This window comes from Pezoporus occidentalis, unplaced genomic scaffold, assembly GCF_034315485.1.
Source record: "Pezoporus occidentalis ecotype Australia unplaced genomic scaffold, CSIRO_AGI_Poc_V1 ctg14, whole genome shotgun sequence".
NCBI classification, from domain to species: Eukaryota; Metazoa; Chordata; class Aves; order Psittaciformes; family Psittacidae; genus Pezoporus; species Pezoporus occidentalis.
In genome coordinates, this window is record NW_026913209.1 from 5,710,344 (window position 1) to 5,727,719 (window position 17,376).

The 17,376-nt window shown below is 37.9% G+C and overlaps 1 protein-coding gene across 1 annotated transcript in view; it reads left to right on the forward strand.

Moving 5' to 3' along the window:
• Window positions 1-17,376, forward strand: part of CPED1 (cadherin like and PC-esterase domain containing 1) — a 160,011-nt gene that overhangs the window by 78,680 nt on the left and 63,955 nt on the right. The window contains exons 15-17 of the mRNA XM_062609662.1: window positions 336-380; window positions 2,284-2,470; window positions 4,352-4,520. Of these exons, the coding sequence (XP_062465646.1) occupies window positions 336-380; window positions 2,284-2,470; window positions 4,352-4,520 (401 nt within the window). The remainder of the gene's footprint in view (window positions 1-335; window positions 381-2,283; window positions 2,471-4,351; window positions 4,521-17,376) is intronic.

Consider the following 17,376-nt stretch of genomic DNA (forward strand, 5'->3'; position numbering starts at 1 on the left):
AGGGATCAGAGTAAGGTCTGTTATATATGGTATGTTCTTCCTATTTGTGCTACTTCTGATGATGTATTTGATTTAGATTACATTGTGTTGCATTTTAGATGAAAGTTCTTGGCTTACTACATATAGAAGACCAGTTTCTTCCTTACTGGTGTAAATTACTCTGCTGAGCCTATGAGCAATGTTCAAGTCTAAAATGGAGAAAAGAATAAAAGAAATAAAAAGTGTGAAAGTGCACTGTATTTTTTGTTATTAACACAATGAGAGTTCCTTCTCTGATAGGATTTTGAATCAGGCTCAGAGCAGAAAATTATTAATTGTTTCTGCTTCTATTTCAGCATTGCATTATTCCAGTAAGACTAAAGAAAGACAATGCAGTTATGGTAAGTCAGGGTCTTTCTAGACCACTAAGGGGGAAGAAGAGTGATTACTTGAACAAACTTCTTGGGGGAGGGGTTTCTGCATGAAAGGGGTGAGTGCAATGCCTGTGGGCTGTTATATATATATATATATAAAAAAAAAAGGATTCTTAAGTAGCAAGAATGTTTATGAAACACTCAATAATTGCACTATTATGTTAAATAAGCCTCAAGCATAAAATTAAACATTGTTATGTGTGCATGTTAATGTGAGTATTCCATCATTCATTGATCCCTTGCCTCACTTCAATAGACTTTTGCCCCCTTATTTCCAAGAATTTTAGCATGCATTTTTTTGTTGTGGCATGATCTTTAAACTTGTATGGAGTTTAATATCAGCCTTGTATAAGGTCAGTTTTCAGCTCAGTGGTGGAGTTTTAAAGAGCTGCTTAAGAGATGAAGACTTTTTCTAAAATACCTGCTTGTAGGAATATTTAAAGGGTATTTAAGGATGCTTAAAGCTTAAAAGTGTATTTGTCTTTGGTGGGAGCAATGTGTTCTTCTGCCTTCCTCACTGACACATGATCTGAGCGGTTGCTTTATAAATGCAAAACAACTGCTCTGTGGCAGAAAGACTTTTCTACCCATTGAGCCCTATTTCACCTCTGTTGCTCATCTCATGGTGCCTCCAGGAATTCCTCAGTGTCAGTCAGAGGCTGGAAATGCTCCTGGACAGGCTGACTGTCCTCACCATTCCAATTCCATGATATTTTGTTTTGAAAATGCCTCAATTAGTTTTATTTAGAAAATTCCTCCTATTTTTTAAGCTAGTAGTGAGACAACCTTTCTAGGAAAGGCATAGAGGATCTGGAGAACTCTTTATACTCACCTATAGAATTTTTTAAAACACCTTTTGTGTCAATTTATGAACCTCCATTCCCCTACAAGTCTAACCTTAATTCTGCTTTTCCACTGGAATAGCTTCCTTTACATTTTAATCCCTGCAAGAGAGTGCTGAAATTGCCCTGTTGCACTTCTCAAGGCAGATATTTCAAGGTAGAAAAGGCCCTCATAGAACTGCTTGCATCATTTATGCCCCTTCTAAGCTGTATTTTAAACCACAGGATTTTTTGGATGTTAAAGAGTTTCTTGGCTGGCAAGTACTGGCTGAAGTACTCAGCTTTAAACCTGTATTAGAGAATATATGTGAAAAGCAATTTTTGAATGTATAATTATGCTGTAAATCTGAATCCAATAGGTTGGATTAAAATATTTGTCATAAGTGGGTAGCTAGCAAATAATTATTCTCATGAGTCATTTGGCAAAGACTACAAAATAAAGGATACATTTGAGCAAATAGGATTTGATTGTGGAGGTTTCATACACAGGGAAGGAGCTGGAATTTGTTGATTTAGGAATTTTAATAAAACTTTCTTCCAGCTGTACTGCAAATGACCCCATGGGTCTAGATATCTCCATGTGACTTGTTCTCATGAGCATTAGGAATATGTCTAAGTTATTTTGATTATTATTGGCAATTGAACAGGTACATAAACCCTGTACGCAGGCTGGTACCTAAGTAGGTTATGAATTTTGGCCTGACTCTTCAAGTTTCAGTTAACCAACTGGAGCCAAGATCTCCCAGACTTAATCCTTGCATTTTCAAAGGCTTACTAAGACTTTGAGTTTTGTGACTTTGGCTGGAGTCATTGGGCTCTGAATTATTAAAATCCCTCCAAGCTCTAAAAGCTTCTATGAAATGCCAATAGAAAATCCATTAAGAACTTGCAGCAGGATTATCAGTATCAGAATGACCAGGCATTAAAAATCTTGTCACTGTATATGTTATCAATCTGCCAGAAGCTGCGTGTTACTTAAAAATGTTCATACATTTCACAGTTTTTTCTTTGATGCCTTCTTGGAACAGATAAAGATACCCTATCTCATATCAGGCAGATCTTCACCAGTCCACAGCTGGACCTGAATCCTCAATTTAACCCAAAGATCAAAGAATACTATGCAGAAGTCCCATTTGACATGATGACGGTGAAGATAGGAGCAGAACCTTCTAACTGTCAATGCAAAGTACATCTTGACGAGAAGAAAGGGCCAAGGTATGAGCAACAAAATATGAGTGTAAACAATAAAAGTGTCCTTAACCTTGGAAATACATCAAAATATTACAGAATTGTTTTATGTTTCTTTCATGAGCTTCATTGCCCTTCTCTAGACACACTCCGGCACCTCAGTGTCTTTCTTGTAGTGAGTGGCCCAGAACTTAACACGCTATTCAAGACACAGCCTCACCAGTACTGAGTGCAGGGGGCAGTCACTTCCCTAGTCCTGTTGGCCACACTACTTCTGGTACAAGACAGGACGTTATTGGCCTTTTTGGCCAACTGGGCACAAGCTGGCTCACATTCAGCTGGCTATCGACCAACACCCCCTGTCCTTTTCCAGCAGGCAGCTTTCTAGCCACTCTTCCCTAAGCCTATAGCATTGCATGGGGTTGTTGTGACCCAAGTGCAGGTTCTGGAACTGAGCCTTTTTGAAATTCATACAGTTGGCCTTGTCCCATTGATCCATCCTGTCCAGATCCCTCTCTAGGGCCTTTCTACCCTTAAGCAGATCAACACACCTGCCCAACTTGATGTCATCTACTAACTTACTGAGGGTGCACTCGACCCACTCATCCAAATCATTGGTAAAGATATTAAACAGAGCTGGCCCCAGTACTGAGCCCTGGGGAACACCACTTATGACTGGCATCAAGTGGATTTAACTCCATTCACCACCAGTCTTGGAGCCTGGCCATCCAGCCAGATTTTTACCCAACAAAGAGTACACCCATCTAATCCGTGTGCAGACAGTTTCTCCAGGAGAATGCTCTAGGAAAGAATCAAAGGCTTTACTAAAGTCCAGATAAACAACTTCAGTAGCCTTTCCCTCTTCTACTAAGTGGGTCATCTTGTCATCAGCAATAGTGCCAATTTATCTGATCTTTTAGAACAGTATAAAGCTAGAAGACAGGATAGAGAGCAAAGTCATCACTAAACATCAGGTTTGAGCACTGAAACACAATCATCCGTGATGTTTAATTGCTACTCTGATCCCTGGCACAGTTTTGTCTTTCCCAAACATCTCTCTCACAGACAGCATGTGCCAAGGACAATCCCAATAGGTATTTTGGGCATGACTTGGTTTTGGATGTTGGGAGGGACAAAGAGGGTTTATTTATCTGGGTCAGGTAACTCAGAACTAGACAACTGTCCTATTTACATACTAGCCATTAGTGAGTGGATGAAAGGGAGAGAAGGGACAATAATGCACTTGGGAGGAAGAATCCTTAACCATTACAGAGCTAGCTTTGCTTCATGGCATGAAGGGCTTATGCAATGCACTGTGTTTTGACTGACTATGAAGCAGATGCTTTGACCTAGAATGTCTGCTATTAACCAGACTGGATGGTTGTTACTGACCTAATGCCTAATATGCTTTCTGTATTTTCTAAAGGAAATGAGTCTTGATTTATCAATTCAAAAGAAGCTCCCATAAAATTCTTCCACCCAGCTTTAGTGTTTTAATGTTAACTGCCTTGGCAGTCAACATGGATACATGTGAAAAAAAACTTACTTCCTTGTAGAAGGAAAATAGAATAGCAATATGTCATTTACATTGAAAAGTAAATATGCAGGTTCTGTGTCTTTCAGCATTTCTTATTTTCCTTCATTCACAGATTCCATGTCAGAATTGTTGAACTTGACATCATTACCACTAAGTTTCACTATTGGTGTTTAGTTTTCCTGAAAGAAATGTAAATTGTGACAAATCTTATTTTACACTGTTTTTTGTTAAAAATCATATGTATTTTGAAAGAAAAAGAAAATGTTAGAAATAGAAACCTCAAGGAGCAAGTAAATTTTCTCTGCCATATAAAAAACAGTGTAAATCTTTGTATCTTTAGTGTTCTACTCCTTTCCTGTTTTGTCTTCCAGCATTGCTAACTACCCCCTTGGCCTTGGATTGAACAAAGTCATTGTTCTTGTAACAGATGATTCGCAGCCCAGCCCTCAGGTTGTGAGCAGCTACAAAATCACAATATATCGAGAGGACCGCCCTAGTCTGCCTTTGTTTGATGACTACATGATGTGTGGGTTTGTGCAGGTATTGACTCTATATTTTTTTGCTGTGCAAATTAATAGTGAATTTAACTGGTTTCTGTTCATCCAGTGGGATACATTAGCGTACATGGGCCAAAGTTGGTGTAGAGTAAGTTTCGGTGACATTAAAATCTGACTTCTAAATGCTATAAATTTATGAAATACAGCATTTACATAACATTCTGTATATAAAAAGTAAATCCGGCGTAAATACCTTATTAGTTACTATGTATTTGAGAGCTCCAGATTAATTAATCCTTACTTTGGTCAGCAAACCTTACTCATCAGAGAGCTGTTGTTTGCTTGTGAGAAAACAGTCCCCCTGTACCTTGCAGTGGGCAGAGTGCAGTTTTCTTAACTATCTATCTATGGCATTGGAGCCATCGAAATCCTTTTACCGGGAAAGTTATTTATTATGACAGTGTATTTATCAGTGTTCAAGACAAATGCTGCTAGATAATTTATGAATGAAATGTGTTTATTCTAGAAGACCAAAAAACAGTGGAAAAAAACCATTGATGATTCCTTAGGAAGGGATGGTTGTTGCTTACATCACATTTATCCAAATATAAGTTTGGGAATGCAAATAAATGACTCCTAACAAATAACAGTCCTTAGGAAACAGTGGGACTCTTGGATGAAAAAATGGGAGCCGAGTCTGAATTAGACACAGAATTGGAAGAAAGATAATGACAGAAAGGAACAGTGAAGCTTTCTGTTCATGAAACTATGGTGTCATTTTTTGTAAGACAGAAAACCTGGGACACACTGAAGCAGTGCTGTTTATATTACAGAGTTTGAGCACTAAACTTTGGTACTTGATATGGTGGGCAAAGATAAGCCAGTTGATTCAAAGAGGGAAGTGACATGGTAAATCATAATCAAAGGCTTTTGTCTATGGAATTTTAGGCAGATTAAAAGGTTTGGTGAATTAAGAGGCAGATTAAATGTGCTCCTATTATTAGAGCATCAGGATGAATATATTTCATCACAATTAATTCTGCAACCAGGAAGCGGATTTTTAAAACCATAGTGTTGAAACTGTCATTCATGTTCATGTCAAATGTCTAATTTACCTTCTTTGTGAGGATCTTTGTGTATCAATACATCCTTCTTGTAAACTTTATGTCCCTACTCTGTTTTCTTTCTGTAAACTACAAAAGAGGTTGGGAGACCAGGGCAGGAGAAGGCAGAGCATTTTATGTGTTGGGACAGCTCAAGAGGCATTTTTTTTCTTTAGGAGAAATAAGAACTGGGGCTTTAAAACAGGAGCCAAAGAGATTATAAATGTTGATAGGAAATTGTATGTTGACAATAATTATCTCAACCTGCAAATCAGAACTGTCAGATAAAATGCATGTAGTAGTCATGGCCTACTGACTGCTGATCCGCATATCTGATTATGGTGCTGTCTAGCTATTCTCTTACACTAATCTTACAAAAGGTCAAGGACTGTCTTCTTGCTCTTTGTACTGGTTCAGCACTAGATGTAGTAGTTGCTACAGTAAAACAAAAATAAACAAATTAATACCTAAGATTTCATTTCAGGTATTTCAATTAGTATGAAAAGGAGAGCAACAATAGGTTGAGCTGGAGCTACATTACTAGGAGAACACAGTGCCTGGAAAGATGTGAGGAAAGTTCCTCTTGTTGCCTCATTTGGAGCATGTGTCTGGGCGTAGGAACAGGAATTCAACCTCATACATATCCTCCCACACTAGAGTTTACACTGTTAATGTTTTATGATAGTATTTATGAGACTGAGTATGAATCTTTTGAAGCACTGCAAAGGCAAGGAGATCTAGAATGATAAAAATGAAAAGTGTTTTAGAAGTTTCTTTTGGTTGAGCTTAGTTTTCTGCCCATATGTGAATAACTGCTCCCTACTTAATATAATTGTTCAGAGCAAGGGAGGACTTCAGGAGTTTAGAGTAAAAATGAGATGAAAAGCATTCTTGTGGTATCTAATGAGGGCTGTGAAGATACAGTATGAGATTCTAAAACTTTTTTTTTAGATATATAAAGGCAAACTTATCAGAGTGCATTTAAAAAAACAAACAAAGGCTGGAGCTAGAGATAGCAATGGCATTCTAGCACATTCAAAAGCCTGCGTTTCCCCCACCCCCCCTTTTCCCTACTTGCTAGAACAGAATTTTGCTCATTATGATGTTTTTTATCAATACAAAACTCATGTCTTAAATACTTAAATAGCATCATTACATTCTGGTTTTCATACCAAAGAACATTATGCACTTTTGCAGGGTCAGTTAATACACCCTGATCAATAGCATGAAAGCTTATTCTCTTAACAACAAGACACCTGTTTTAGGAGCTAAAGGATAAATACAGCATGAACTGATTGAGTCTGCTTTGGGCACTTGACTAGGCACAACTGGGATCACACATGGGGAGAGAAAGGTCACTGACAGTGGTGTGGTCTTTCTCACAGAAGGCTTCAGTTAAAATTCTAATCGAGTGACTTTTTTCCTGACTTTCTTTCATGTTTAATCCCATTAGGATATTCAGGTTTCACTGCAAGATGATATTATAAGGAAGGTTACAATAAAAAGACAGAGTGCGGGATGTTGTTTCCAGTCTTCTAACAGTTCTCATGCAGTTGAATAATCCTGGATTAATTTCAAGGCTATGGAGTTAAGTAGTGTGTCATTCCAAACCTTGCAGCTTCTAAAAGGGGAAAAAATATTGTCTTCTCAGCTTTTTGATATCAGTTATAATATCCTCATTACAATCAAATTAGTAGGCATCACCTGTGTAGGCATCAAAAATTAGTAGGCATCAACTGTGGTGTAACCTTAGCACCTTCAGCAGCTTTGGCTGCTTTTTATTGTGTGTTCTGTATTTTGACAGTATTGCTTGGGCTGCAAATGGAGAGGTTATTGGTTTGTGCTTTAACTTGATTTTGCACAGTTGTTGACAATATTCAAATTAAATGTCCTTGAAAGAAGTGCATTTCATTATCACCTGTGAAGCTGTGATACCAAGATAGGCAGAACACAAAGCAAGCAGAAAAAACAATGGGCTCTTAAGACTGGGGTATCAGGACTGGGGTATCAGGATTACCATCACGTGAAAGATCCCAGACTATGTACACACTGTCATAAAGGAAAAAATATTTTATTAATCCTTGCACTGCCCATTATCTTAAAAATGCAAACATTTATCTATGTCTCACTTGAAATGTGTGGATGCTACCTCTTTGATTGTTAATCTTTGCAATCATGGAAAGCAACTGTGCTTAGAGAACCTTGTTTGGCACTATGAACTTTTGTACCCATACTGTCCTTGCTGCCACATGTTTTATGGTGTTTTTTTGTTGGAGTTTTGGTGTATTTTTTGTTGTTTTTTTTGTTTCTTTTTTGCTTTAGTAATAGAGTCATTTATTTGCTTTTGCACTTGCAATATGAGTGATGAGCTAGTATGAGCTAATATTATACTTTATAGCCATATCATTATCTTTGTGCATTTGCACAAAATGTGAAAAGGCTCTTTCCAGAATAATGCAGTGCAGTGGGCTGATGCTTTGGCTGTTCTACAGGTTTCTCGGCTCTGAGAGAACAGACTTACAGGAGAACAGCTTTAAAAACTTCCTTAATTTTTTTAGGACACCTTATTCTTAAGTCCTATTCTTCCTTATGTTTTTATTAACTGTTTCATCGTATTCATTTAATAGATAACATAAGAAGTCCAACAGAGCTGATAATGAGATATGATAATGAGATACTGGTATAGCATTGCTGACTGTGTAATGCAGCTGGCAACAAGATATCAGCAACAAGATGTTGATTTCTTTTTCTGTCTACTAAACTTCCATGGATGAAAAAACAAGATCTAGGCCTAATATCATAACTATATTTAACTTTATCTTAGTCTTTAAAATGTAAAGATAAAAAGCCCTTTAGAAAGGAAGAATTAAAAAAAAAAAAGTAATTTCTTTTGTTATGTAAGATATGAGAATACTTTTTTTTTCAGCTCAAGTTATGAGTTTCCCAAGGAAAATAAAATGTTCTTACTTAATTTTAAACTGTTTACTGTTACAGTTACACCTTTCAGACCAGACAGTACAAGTAAAACTTCTGAATTATAGAAACATGAATTAATACTTTGCCTAGTGCTTTCATGCAGAGATTGCGAAGAACCTTGCAATTATTAAATAATGTCCATAAAATAAAAGGAAATGAGAAAAGCTTAGGAGAGAAACAAAGAATTTGTCCTGTAGTAGGACAGGCTGGAAGCACATTAGTCTCTTCTGTATTTCCCACCCATCTCTTCTATCCTTAGGGCATTGCAGATGCCATGTACAGACTCTCAGGCTTTGCAGGGCTTGTTGTAGCAGCAGCTAATATTTTTGCAAGTTCTGGGTTTGACTTGCTTGAAAACACAGAGAAAGTGCATCTCTGGAACTGAATATACAACCTAATTATATCAGCAACCAGACTGTATCTTATTTGCAAAGTTAGCTCATATCCCTGTCAAAGAATAAAAGAATATCCATGTAGGAGCAATCATGCATTCTTTAGCCTTCTCAGATCTAGAACTGGCAAGAATTTTATTCAGTTGTTTTGAATTTTTCAGAAAGCAACAGAAAATGCCACAAACTCAAAGAAAAAAATAAAAAGTAGGTTGAGTCAAATTGTTGGAGTTCTTATTTTTTATTTTTTTTTAAGCTTTCTGATTATGGAAAAAAAAAAAAGATAAGCATATGCTTTCTTCAAAAGAAGATGTTTTGATTCAAAGAGTGTTACTTGATGAAAGAGATTAAAATTCAAAATTTATATTGGCACAGCTGTTAAGCTAAAGATTTTAGCTATTGTGCAGTGCAGAATACTAACTCTGTTTTCAAGGAGGGAGTGGCTGGGACAGGCAAAAAGCCCACTCATTGTTAGATCTGAAATACTCAACCCTATACTCTAAATTTTCTTCAGAAATACTGGTGACAGCATAATATGACAGTCATGTTTTCCAGGACCAGTGCCAACTTAAGCGTCCCTTTCCTTGCCCTCAGCTATGCATGAATTAGATGGAAAAACATTTTTTTTAAAGGGACTAGTTTCTAGGATAAAGTTCCTAGCTTCTCTGTGTGAGCACGAATGAAGGGGTAGGTGCAGGGGCAGGAGTGAGCAGCTGGGCACAGAATAGTGGCTGTGGATGCTGCTTAAGGCAACTTCTGCTTTCTTCATAAAATAAATTCACATTGAGATTTAAAGCTCCTGAAAGTGAATATATATAGCTGTGCAGGAAGAAACAAGAGACCTGGTTTCAAATGAGGAGGAGCTTCATGCAGAAATTTAGAAGTGAAAACACACAGAAGGTTAGAAGTACACTAGTACTAGAAGCACAGGCATATTATTTAACAGATTAAATATTAAATAGATTAAATAAATTATTAAATAAAGTGTTAACTATTTGGGTTTGCAACCCACTCCCCGGGACAGACAAAACAATGTTCACCTAACCTCGAGGAGCAATTACATAGCAAACTGAATACATTGTTAAATTGGAGGAATTTCAGATGAAAGCCACAAAATTATTAGAGAGCTAGTACAGCGAGACTGCCATTAAAAGGAAGGTGAGGGCTTATATATTCAGTTGCTGTATGTCAGCATGGTTCAATTTATTTCAGGTGAGCAATTTCAAATTACACTGGTGGAGTACCTGTCCTGACAGAAACTTACAGCTAAATTCTCCTCCATTATATATGCTAGACAAAGGTAGTGAGTGAATTCACTTGCGTAAAACTTCTGGTATTGTTCATATTTTTCCTAAATGTTCTTAGTCAAACAACAGCTCAGGAAAATCTAAAAACTATTTGAAAGGTTTTTAGAGTATTTAAAGATCAAGGGACCATGGGATAGTCATAATTCACTGTGAGGATAAAATTAATGAGCACCTAAATGACAGTAAAACTTGGTGCTTCAAAAAGTATAGGTATATGAAGATACAGAAATTAAAGGTGTAAATAATAAATGCATTGAGCTACTTTGCAAGTAGAAAGTCATGTTCTGTTTATATCTCAGAACAAAATATTTTGTAGAATCAGCATATTCTGTTTTGTCAACATCTCTACCACTGGAGGAAAAAGGCTTGCCATGTTTTAATTATAACAAGACTTTCATGATTATTTAAAGCATTGCTTTGTAGATGAATCAGAGGAACAATTAATCATTGTGATGGATCTTCTTTACATGTATGCTGTTCTGTGCTGAACTTCTTTTGGATCTCAGCATCAGAAATGTGGCTGTTAGGATTGATAATCATGATCAGCAGCCAGTATCTGCTACTTTAAGGAAAGGTCTCAAAAACTCAATAGAGCATAAATCTGTCCTTTGGGGTAATTGATGCAACACTGTTGGTTTTTTTCCTAGAAATCAAACACTGACTTCTTTCACCTACACAGTTGACCTCATACATAGTCTGCACTATGATCTGATAATCATGGATTCCCGTAATCACTGTTCAGTCAGATATCTGCCAAGCTCTACTGGGCCATGGAGACAAAATAGGCACAAGGTGGGAAGAACCAACAGAAGAATGAGTTTGGCTCTGCTTCTGCTTAGATATCTCTTTCTCTAAGCATGGAATGCAAATTTGCTTCATAGTTTTGTCCTATAGCTCCATTAGGCTGTGCCTGATTAAGACTATCATCATACTCCAGCATTTTGGGGATGCCACATTCCAGAGCTCAAACTTTGAGTCTCAACTCCACATTGGGTCCAGCTGCTTGGACAAAAGCATGTAGTCTTCTGGCTTACTGCATTTTGCTTACACTCCTGATTTTATATCAATTGTGCTTAGTCTTCTTTATATAGCTAGGTTTCCTGTTTAACATGTGATGGAAGATTAATACCAGATACCTTCCAGGAAATGCCTCCAGTAGTATTAGGCAGAAACTGAAGAGAGAGGATGTTTCCATGCAGTGGCTACATTTGTCATTATTATGATGCTTTGTACAGGGGAAATGGGGTGTGTTACAAAGATCACTGACAGATAACTTGCCACCAGTGCTTTGAGACAATCCATGTGATGCTGATTCAGCAATTCAACAATTTTAAGCCAATAATGATTGAGATTACACCAAAAAAAAAAAACAGTTTTGTTCATGATCTTTAGCCAGAGGAAGTATTAGGTTGCTATAATAATTAGACCCTGAAGAAAGAGAGAATGCTTTAGGCAGCTTTCTGGCTTAGCTTTTCCTCTGCTCCCTTTCCTTGGGCAGCACTCTTAGTTAACAAATTCTTAAACCAGGAATGATCTCTCTCTTCATCACCACTGGATTTACTGACACCAGCCAGTGTTGTCTGTAGCACCTCCTACCTCAGCAAAGGAAAATTTAGTATCTCCTCCCCTTCCTTTCCCTCTTTCATGTGTTTGCAGCTTAGCACAGTCTTATTAGGAACACAACACCATCTTAGACTCAGTTAGTTGACTCCTGACGTGAATGGTTATTTTGCTATTATCCTGCCACACAAAAATGCCGTTAGTCTATCATTACATGAGGAGCAAAACCATAAAAAACCTCAGTGAACTGAGTGATTCCATTCTTTTGTGTATTCAGGCTGTTCTCCCCCTTCATACAATTACTGATGTCATCCCATGAGTGTGCATGGCCCATTAAAGACACAGAAGATAAAGATCAACCTGGAAACTAGCCAAGCAGGAACTCACAGTTGCATGACTGAAATATGACAGCGAGTCAAATTCTGACCCATATGTTTGCAGCTAGTGAGCAAGATCCCACTAGTGGTGGTGGGGGCATATGACTGGACATTTCAGCCTGATAGATGCCTTGCTTCCTAGGATGGGGAGATGCTGAGACAGGTACAGTGCTGTGGATACAGATTCTGTAAAAACAGTGCTATCTCTGAGCCCATAAAGAACTGCTAGTACAGACTGGACCAGACCTATTTTTTTTCTGGTTCCTTGCCTTTAATTACAGGATTGAAATGCGGTTTTAAACAATAGCAATGAACCATTGTGGGTGGCTGTGAAAGGAGAGAGACACCAGTAAATGTTGGGTAGACAGTTCAGCTCTTGAGAGAACATTGTACTCTGGAAAAGCTTATCAGAGAAGCTGGTTTTAAATAATTTTTGTAAGCTAGGGAGTTTTGTTTGTGCTAAGTTATCAGGCAATTATCCCATACAATTAGAATAGATTTTCACTTATGCTCCTTTTTTGCTCTTATTTTGAATGATTTCAGTATAATACAAGCCCAGTAACATCACTGGAATCAATTACATTTTGCTAGGGAACTGGTAGTAGTATTTTCTGCAGAAGATTCCAAGTAGCACAGATATTTTTGTGCCTTTAGGGAAAAGGGAGAGTACATGCTGGAATTGTCTCAGCCTGAGGCCAGCTGAGAGGCTGAGTGCTTGGGGCTGCGTGCTGCTGACCCAGCATGACTAACCACAGAAAGGTTTCTTCCTTCTGACTGCCCCTGCCTGGGGGAGGGCACCACTGGAGCCAGAGCCTGGGCAGGCAGAGGCAGCTCCTACCGTGCAGCCCTGAGTTGGGTGCTCTTGAGGCATACCCTGTGTACGGTATTAATATCACTTCATGAAGGCCCCCGAGATCTTTGGAGAGGAACAGGTAATGTACTTGGTCACCTTCCAGCAGCTGTTGTTTCTTATTGATTCCACAGGGAACCTGTAGAATCAAGCTTAGCCATCTCAGTCACCATGATGGGCCAAGCTTTTGCTTTCAGGCTTTGGTTGCCGACATTAACTGTGATCAATTAGGGAGGCAGGATGTAGCCAATTATTATTCCCTGCTTCCATTTCCAACTGTGCAATATCAGGATATAAGAATTAGCCACCCAGCAAAGTGCAAAGCCTTATAAGTCTTTGGATGAGCCAAAGTATGAGAAGTGCAAAGTATGAGTTAATCTGTTCTCATTTATGAGCTCCAGGAAGTGCAATGACATGTTTAAAGGTGTAAATATAGAAGGGGGTGGAGAGGAAGAAAAGTTCATCTGAAGTTTCTAAAGCCTTGCTGAAATATTTAGCTTATGTTGTATGTAAATAGCTGTCAGTGTTTGCATTCTGTCAGTGTACCTGATTCATGGCAAGAAAGCTCATTAATTTGAAATAAGTTGTACTGTATGACAGCAAATGAAGTGTTACAACCATGGCCAGTTTATAAGTCACTGACAAATCAGTACATGCATATGGGCAAAGTATTTGCCACAGATATGTTGCACATGAATCTGTTTTGGTTTATAAATGGCCATTGCAGTTTGTACTGGCGCAAAAGTTACTGTTCTAAGGTTAAACTTCAGTAGCTTTGTGTGACACACCAGGTCTCCGTGGTGCCCCAGTTGCATTTTTTTGTGAATGGTAGAGCTGGTTAAATTGCTGACAATGACAGTAGAGGGCTGTGGAGCTACTTGTGCCGACTGTGAGTGAGCTGGTGCAAAACAAACACAGGGAACAAAGTGCCATTGCTGCCTGGCACCCAGCGCAGTCCAGCTCCATGCTGACGTGGTGTGTCATGGTTTCTATTACCTGAGCTTACTCTGCCTGCAAGAGGTTTTGTCATTCTCATAGACACATCATGACGGGTGCATGGTAAAGCTGTCTAGAGACAAGCTGAGGTCAAACAAAAGTTGTATGTTGCTTAGTTCACAGTTGTGCAAGTAAGCCTCGGATCTTCAGTTCTGAGACTCTCCAATCAGACTGTCATTTGGATTTAGTCACAGCTTCTGTCCCCATTTTTGTCATGTGTAAAAGAAGAGAAAAATACCCTTAATTCAAGACCTTTGAACAGGGAAAAGACTCCCATTGGCTTCCATGTACTTTCCATCTGACCTAACTAGACTTATTTTGTTAACATGTATTGTCAAAAATGAGTATACAGAAAAGAAAGTATGCCTACTATCACATCTCCAGAAATAATAATAGCTGTGTTTTGAACATCTCAGCTTTTGATTTTAGTGGAAATTTTGGTGACATTTTGCCATTAGAAAGCTGTATTGTGGAGTAGAAGGTATAGCTTGTTATGATGGTACAAGGGGAAGACTAATGAGTCATAGTTATGACTCCCCAACTCTTCATGGTAATTTGTCTGGTCTTTTAATGATAATCTTATAATTCTGATTTGGTAAAATAAAAGCAGAAAGGGTAGTTCTGCAAGTCAACCATATGGTACAATAGAACAATGGAGATTGAAGTGATTTATTGCTGCATTGCATAAAGGCTATCACCTCTTCCAGCTATATGCTCACAATGCATATTTGAAATTCAAATCATTCTCCCTGTGCATTATGTTGGTAAAGAGGATGTGACATGACTGAAATCCTATTGTGGGTTTCATGATCTGGCATAGAGGTTTGACCATTTTTGTTTTATAGTGAAAGAGCCAAAGATGCTGTGGCACCAAGAGTGAGTAACTTACTCAGGCTGCTATACTGAACCTGGGAAATGGAATAATCCCATGCCTCTGGGTATGCGAAACAAAATTGAGACCTGAAGGTGTTATGGCAAAGTCCTCGCACTCTGGGCCTGTCCCAGATAAAGTGGAAAATTTGGTCACCCTTATTTATAAGGTTGAGAAATGGTGTGCTTCGTGGACTGGAAAATTACAGAAAATATAGAGGCTAATTCATGTCTCTCTCTAACATCAGTCAGAAGTAGTTGCACCTAGATGACAGAGCAATAGATATTTTGTAGTTTCATCTATGAAAACCTGGAGAAAGTCAGAAAACAACTTCCTTTCTCAAAGTTCAAAAGGCAAATAAGGAAATCAGTGTTCTTGATTATTTTACTTTGTTTCTCAGTAGTTTCTTCTGGTAGAATGCTCTTAATTGAGATCCAAAACAGAAAGTTGTCTAACTTCTTAGCTAGTTAGTCAGATTCTTTTCTGTATACAGATATAAATACATGAAATGGTTTTTACTGTTTTAAGGAGTGCTAATATTGGCTGATGTTGGCCTAAGTAAGACACTGAAAGCTTATTGCATGACTAATCACAGTTTAATTGTTCTGATTTTGTGTTTATTTAACAACTTGATAAAGAGCAGTAAAATGAATCATCGAGAAGTATTTACTATGCAAGATGAGTCTAACACCTGAAAGCTGAAGGACAAGCTTCTGTCAAAGTCAGGAAGACAATCACCCACTGGTCTTGTTCCTTTTTGAATCAAGGTAGATATAAAACACAACCACCAATATAAAATAAAAAAGAGGCTCAGATTTTATGCACTTTGCTTTGAATCTTCACTAAGAAAAGCAGGTTCACAGTATATATCCATGGCTTTTTCTGTAGCTGTAAAACTGTATCCTACAGAGAACTGTTATTCTCTCTACAGTTTGTGTTTCATAGCTTAAATCCAGGGCATTTGCTATTGACATTTCAATTACTTTATTATTTTCAGTACCCCTCATACACTGCTCTCAAATTCATCAGAAAATGTGAAATAGCCTGTTGAATTTTCCCCTTGATGATACCACAATGGATGTGAAAGAAGAGCCTTCAGCCTGAGGCTTCCTAAGTGTTAACAGATCATGAAAATTGGCAACAACTGTTGTGCCGAGTATCATAATCTGTAAAAGGAGGGCCAGTAATTCCACACTGATGAGAAGAGAGTGCTTGGTGTTTGAGCTGTGGTCACATTTACCTTTCAAGTCGTTTGGGCCTCCATGACACACTTTGTGGGAGAAGAAAGCTAATGCAGCTGCCTTTGAAAATCAGTCAGTATGACCCAGCCCCTCAGGGAGGCAGGCAAAGGCAGATATGTACTGAGACACACAATCCTTGCTGATTAACAGTGAAAGCTGGTAAAGTTACTCTCTAAGCCTGTCTGGCCCATCAGCTCCAGAAATGTAATTTAGATGATTATCTGCATGCCCATTAAACCTTGTGACCCATCACTAGTCTGTTTGAAGTTTGCCTGCTTAAACTTGCTAATAGCAAGAATAGAAGGATTAACTCAGAGGTCATGAAATAAGAGAGCAGCAAAGAAGATGACAAAAGAGCAGAGGAAAACTTCCTACTGCATGTATTTGGTAAGGGGAAAGAACTACAGTACCATGATAATCTCAGCAGATACTGTTACTTTACCAAGCAAACATTCTGGAATTCAGGCCATTAAATACTTTATTTGTGTATGGGCTTTCAATATATTTTGTTTATCTTACAAATAAAATGTGCTACCCACATGATGAATGTTGTCAAGTTAAGTGTTTACAGAACATGATGCAACACATCGTAAAAGAGCATGGAACTGATGTGTAAGTGTTTCTGATTTTGCTCAGGGTTACTGTATGTAGATACAAACAAGGAAGCACTTAATTTAAATAAGTCACATCACAGTAGTCACAGTCAGGTCAGAATGAAGGCCAGCCTTGTTCCCTTTAGGGTAAGAACCTCCAGCCATTACAGGTGCTTGTGAATTTAAAGATTATCAATTAAAAGTTTACCCAGTGAATCTGGTTTTTTAGTTAGTCAAATTTAAACACATTTAAACATTTACAATGATCTTCATAAATTAGTCATAGGATATTGCAATAAAAATGGTGACTGGTTAAAATTAAGTTTGTAGAAAAAAGGTGGGATTCATTGCAGAAAACAGAATGGAGCACCTGAGTACCTCAGTAAGGGTATCCCAGGCATCTGACTAGTTACTGGAAGAAAATGACCTTGAACTTTAAATGTCTTTACCTACTTTTGCATTTAGTACCATCCTTGGAGTGAATCCTTGCCCTCTAGCTAGACACAGTCAACCTATTTGCTGAAAAACATTGCTTGGGGGCATATTTCACTCCATTGCAAAGAAATTGCAATAGTTTTAGTATATTTATTTATTTATGTGGTTTTCATTGATATAGTTATAATTAATAAATACAGT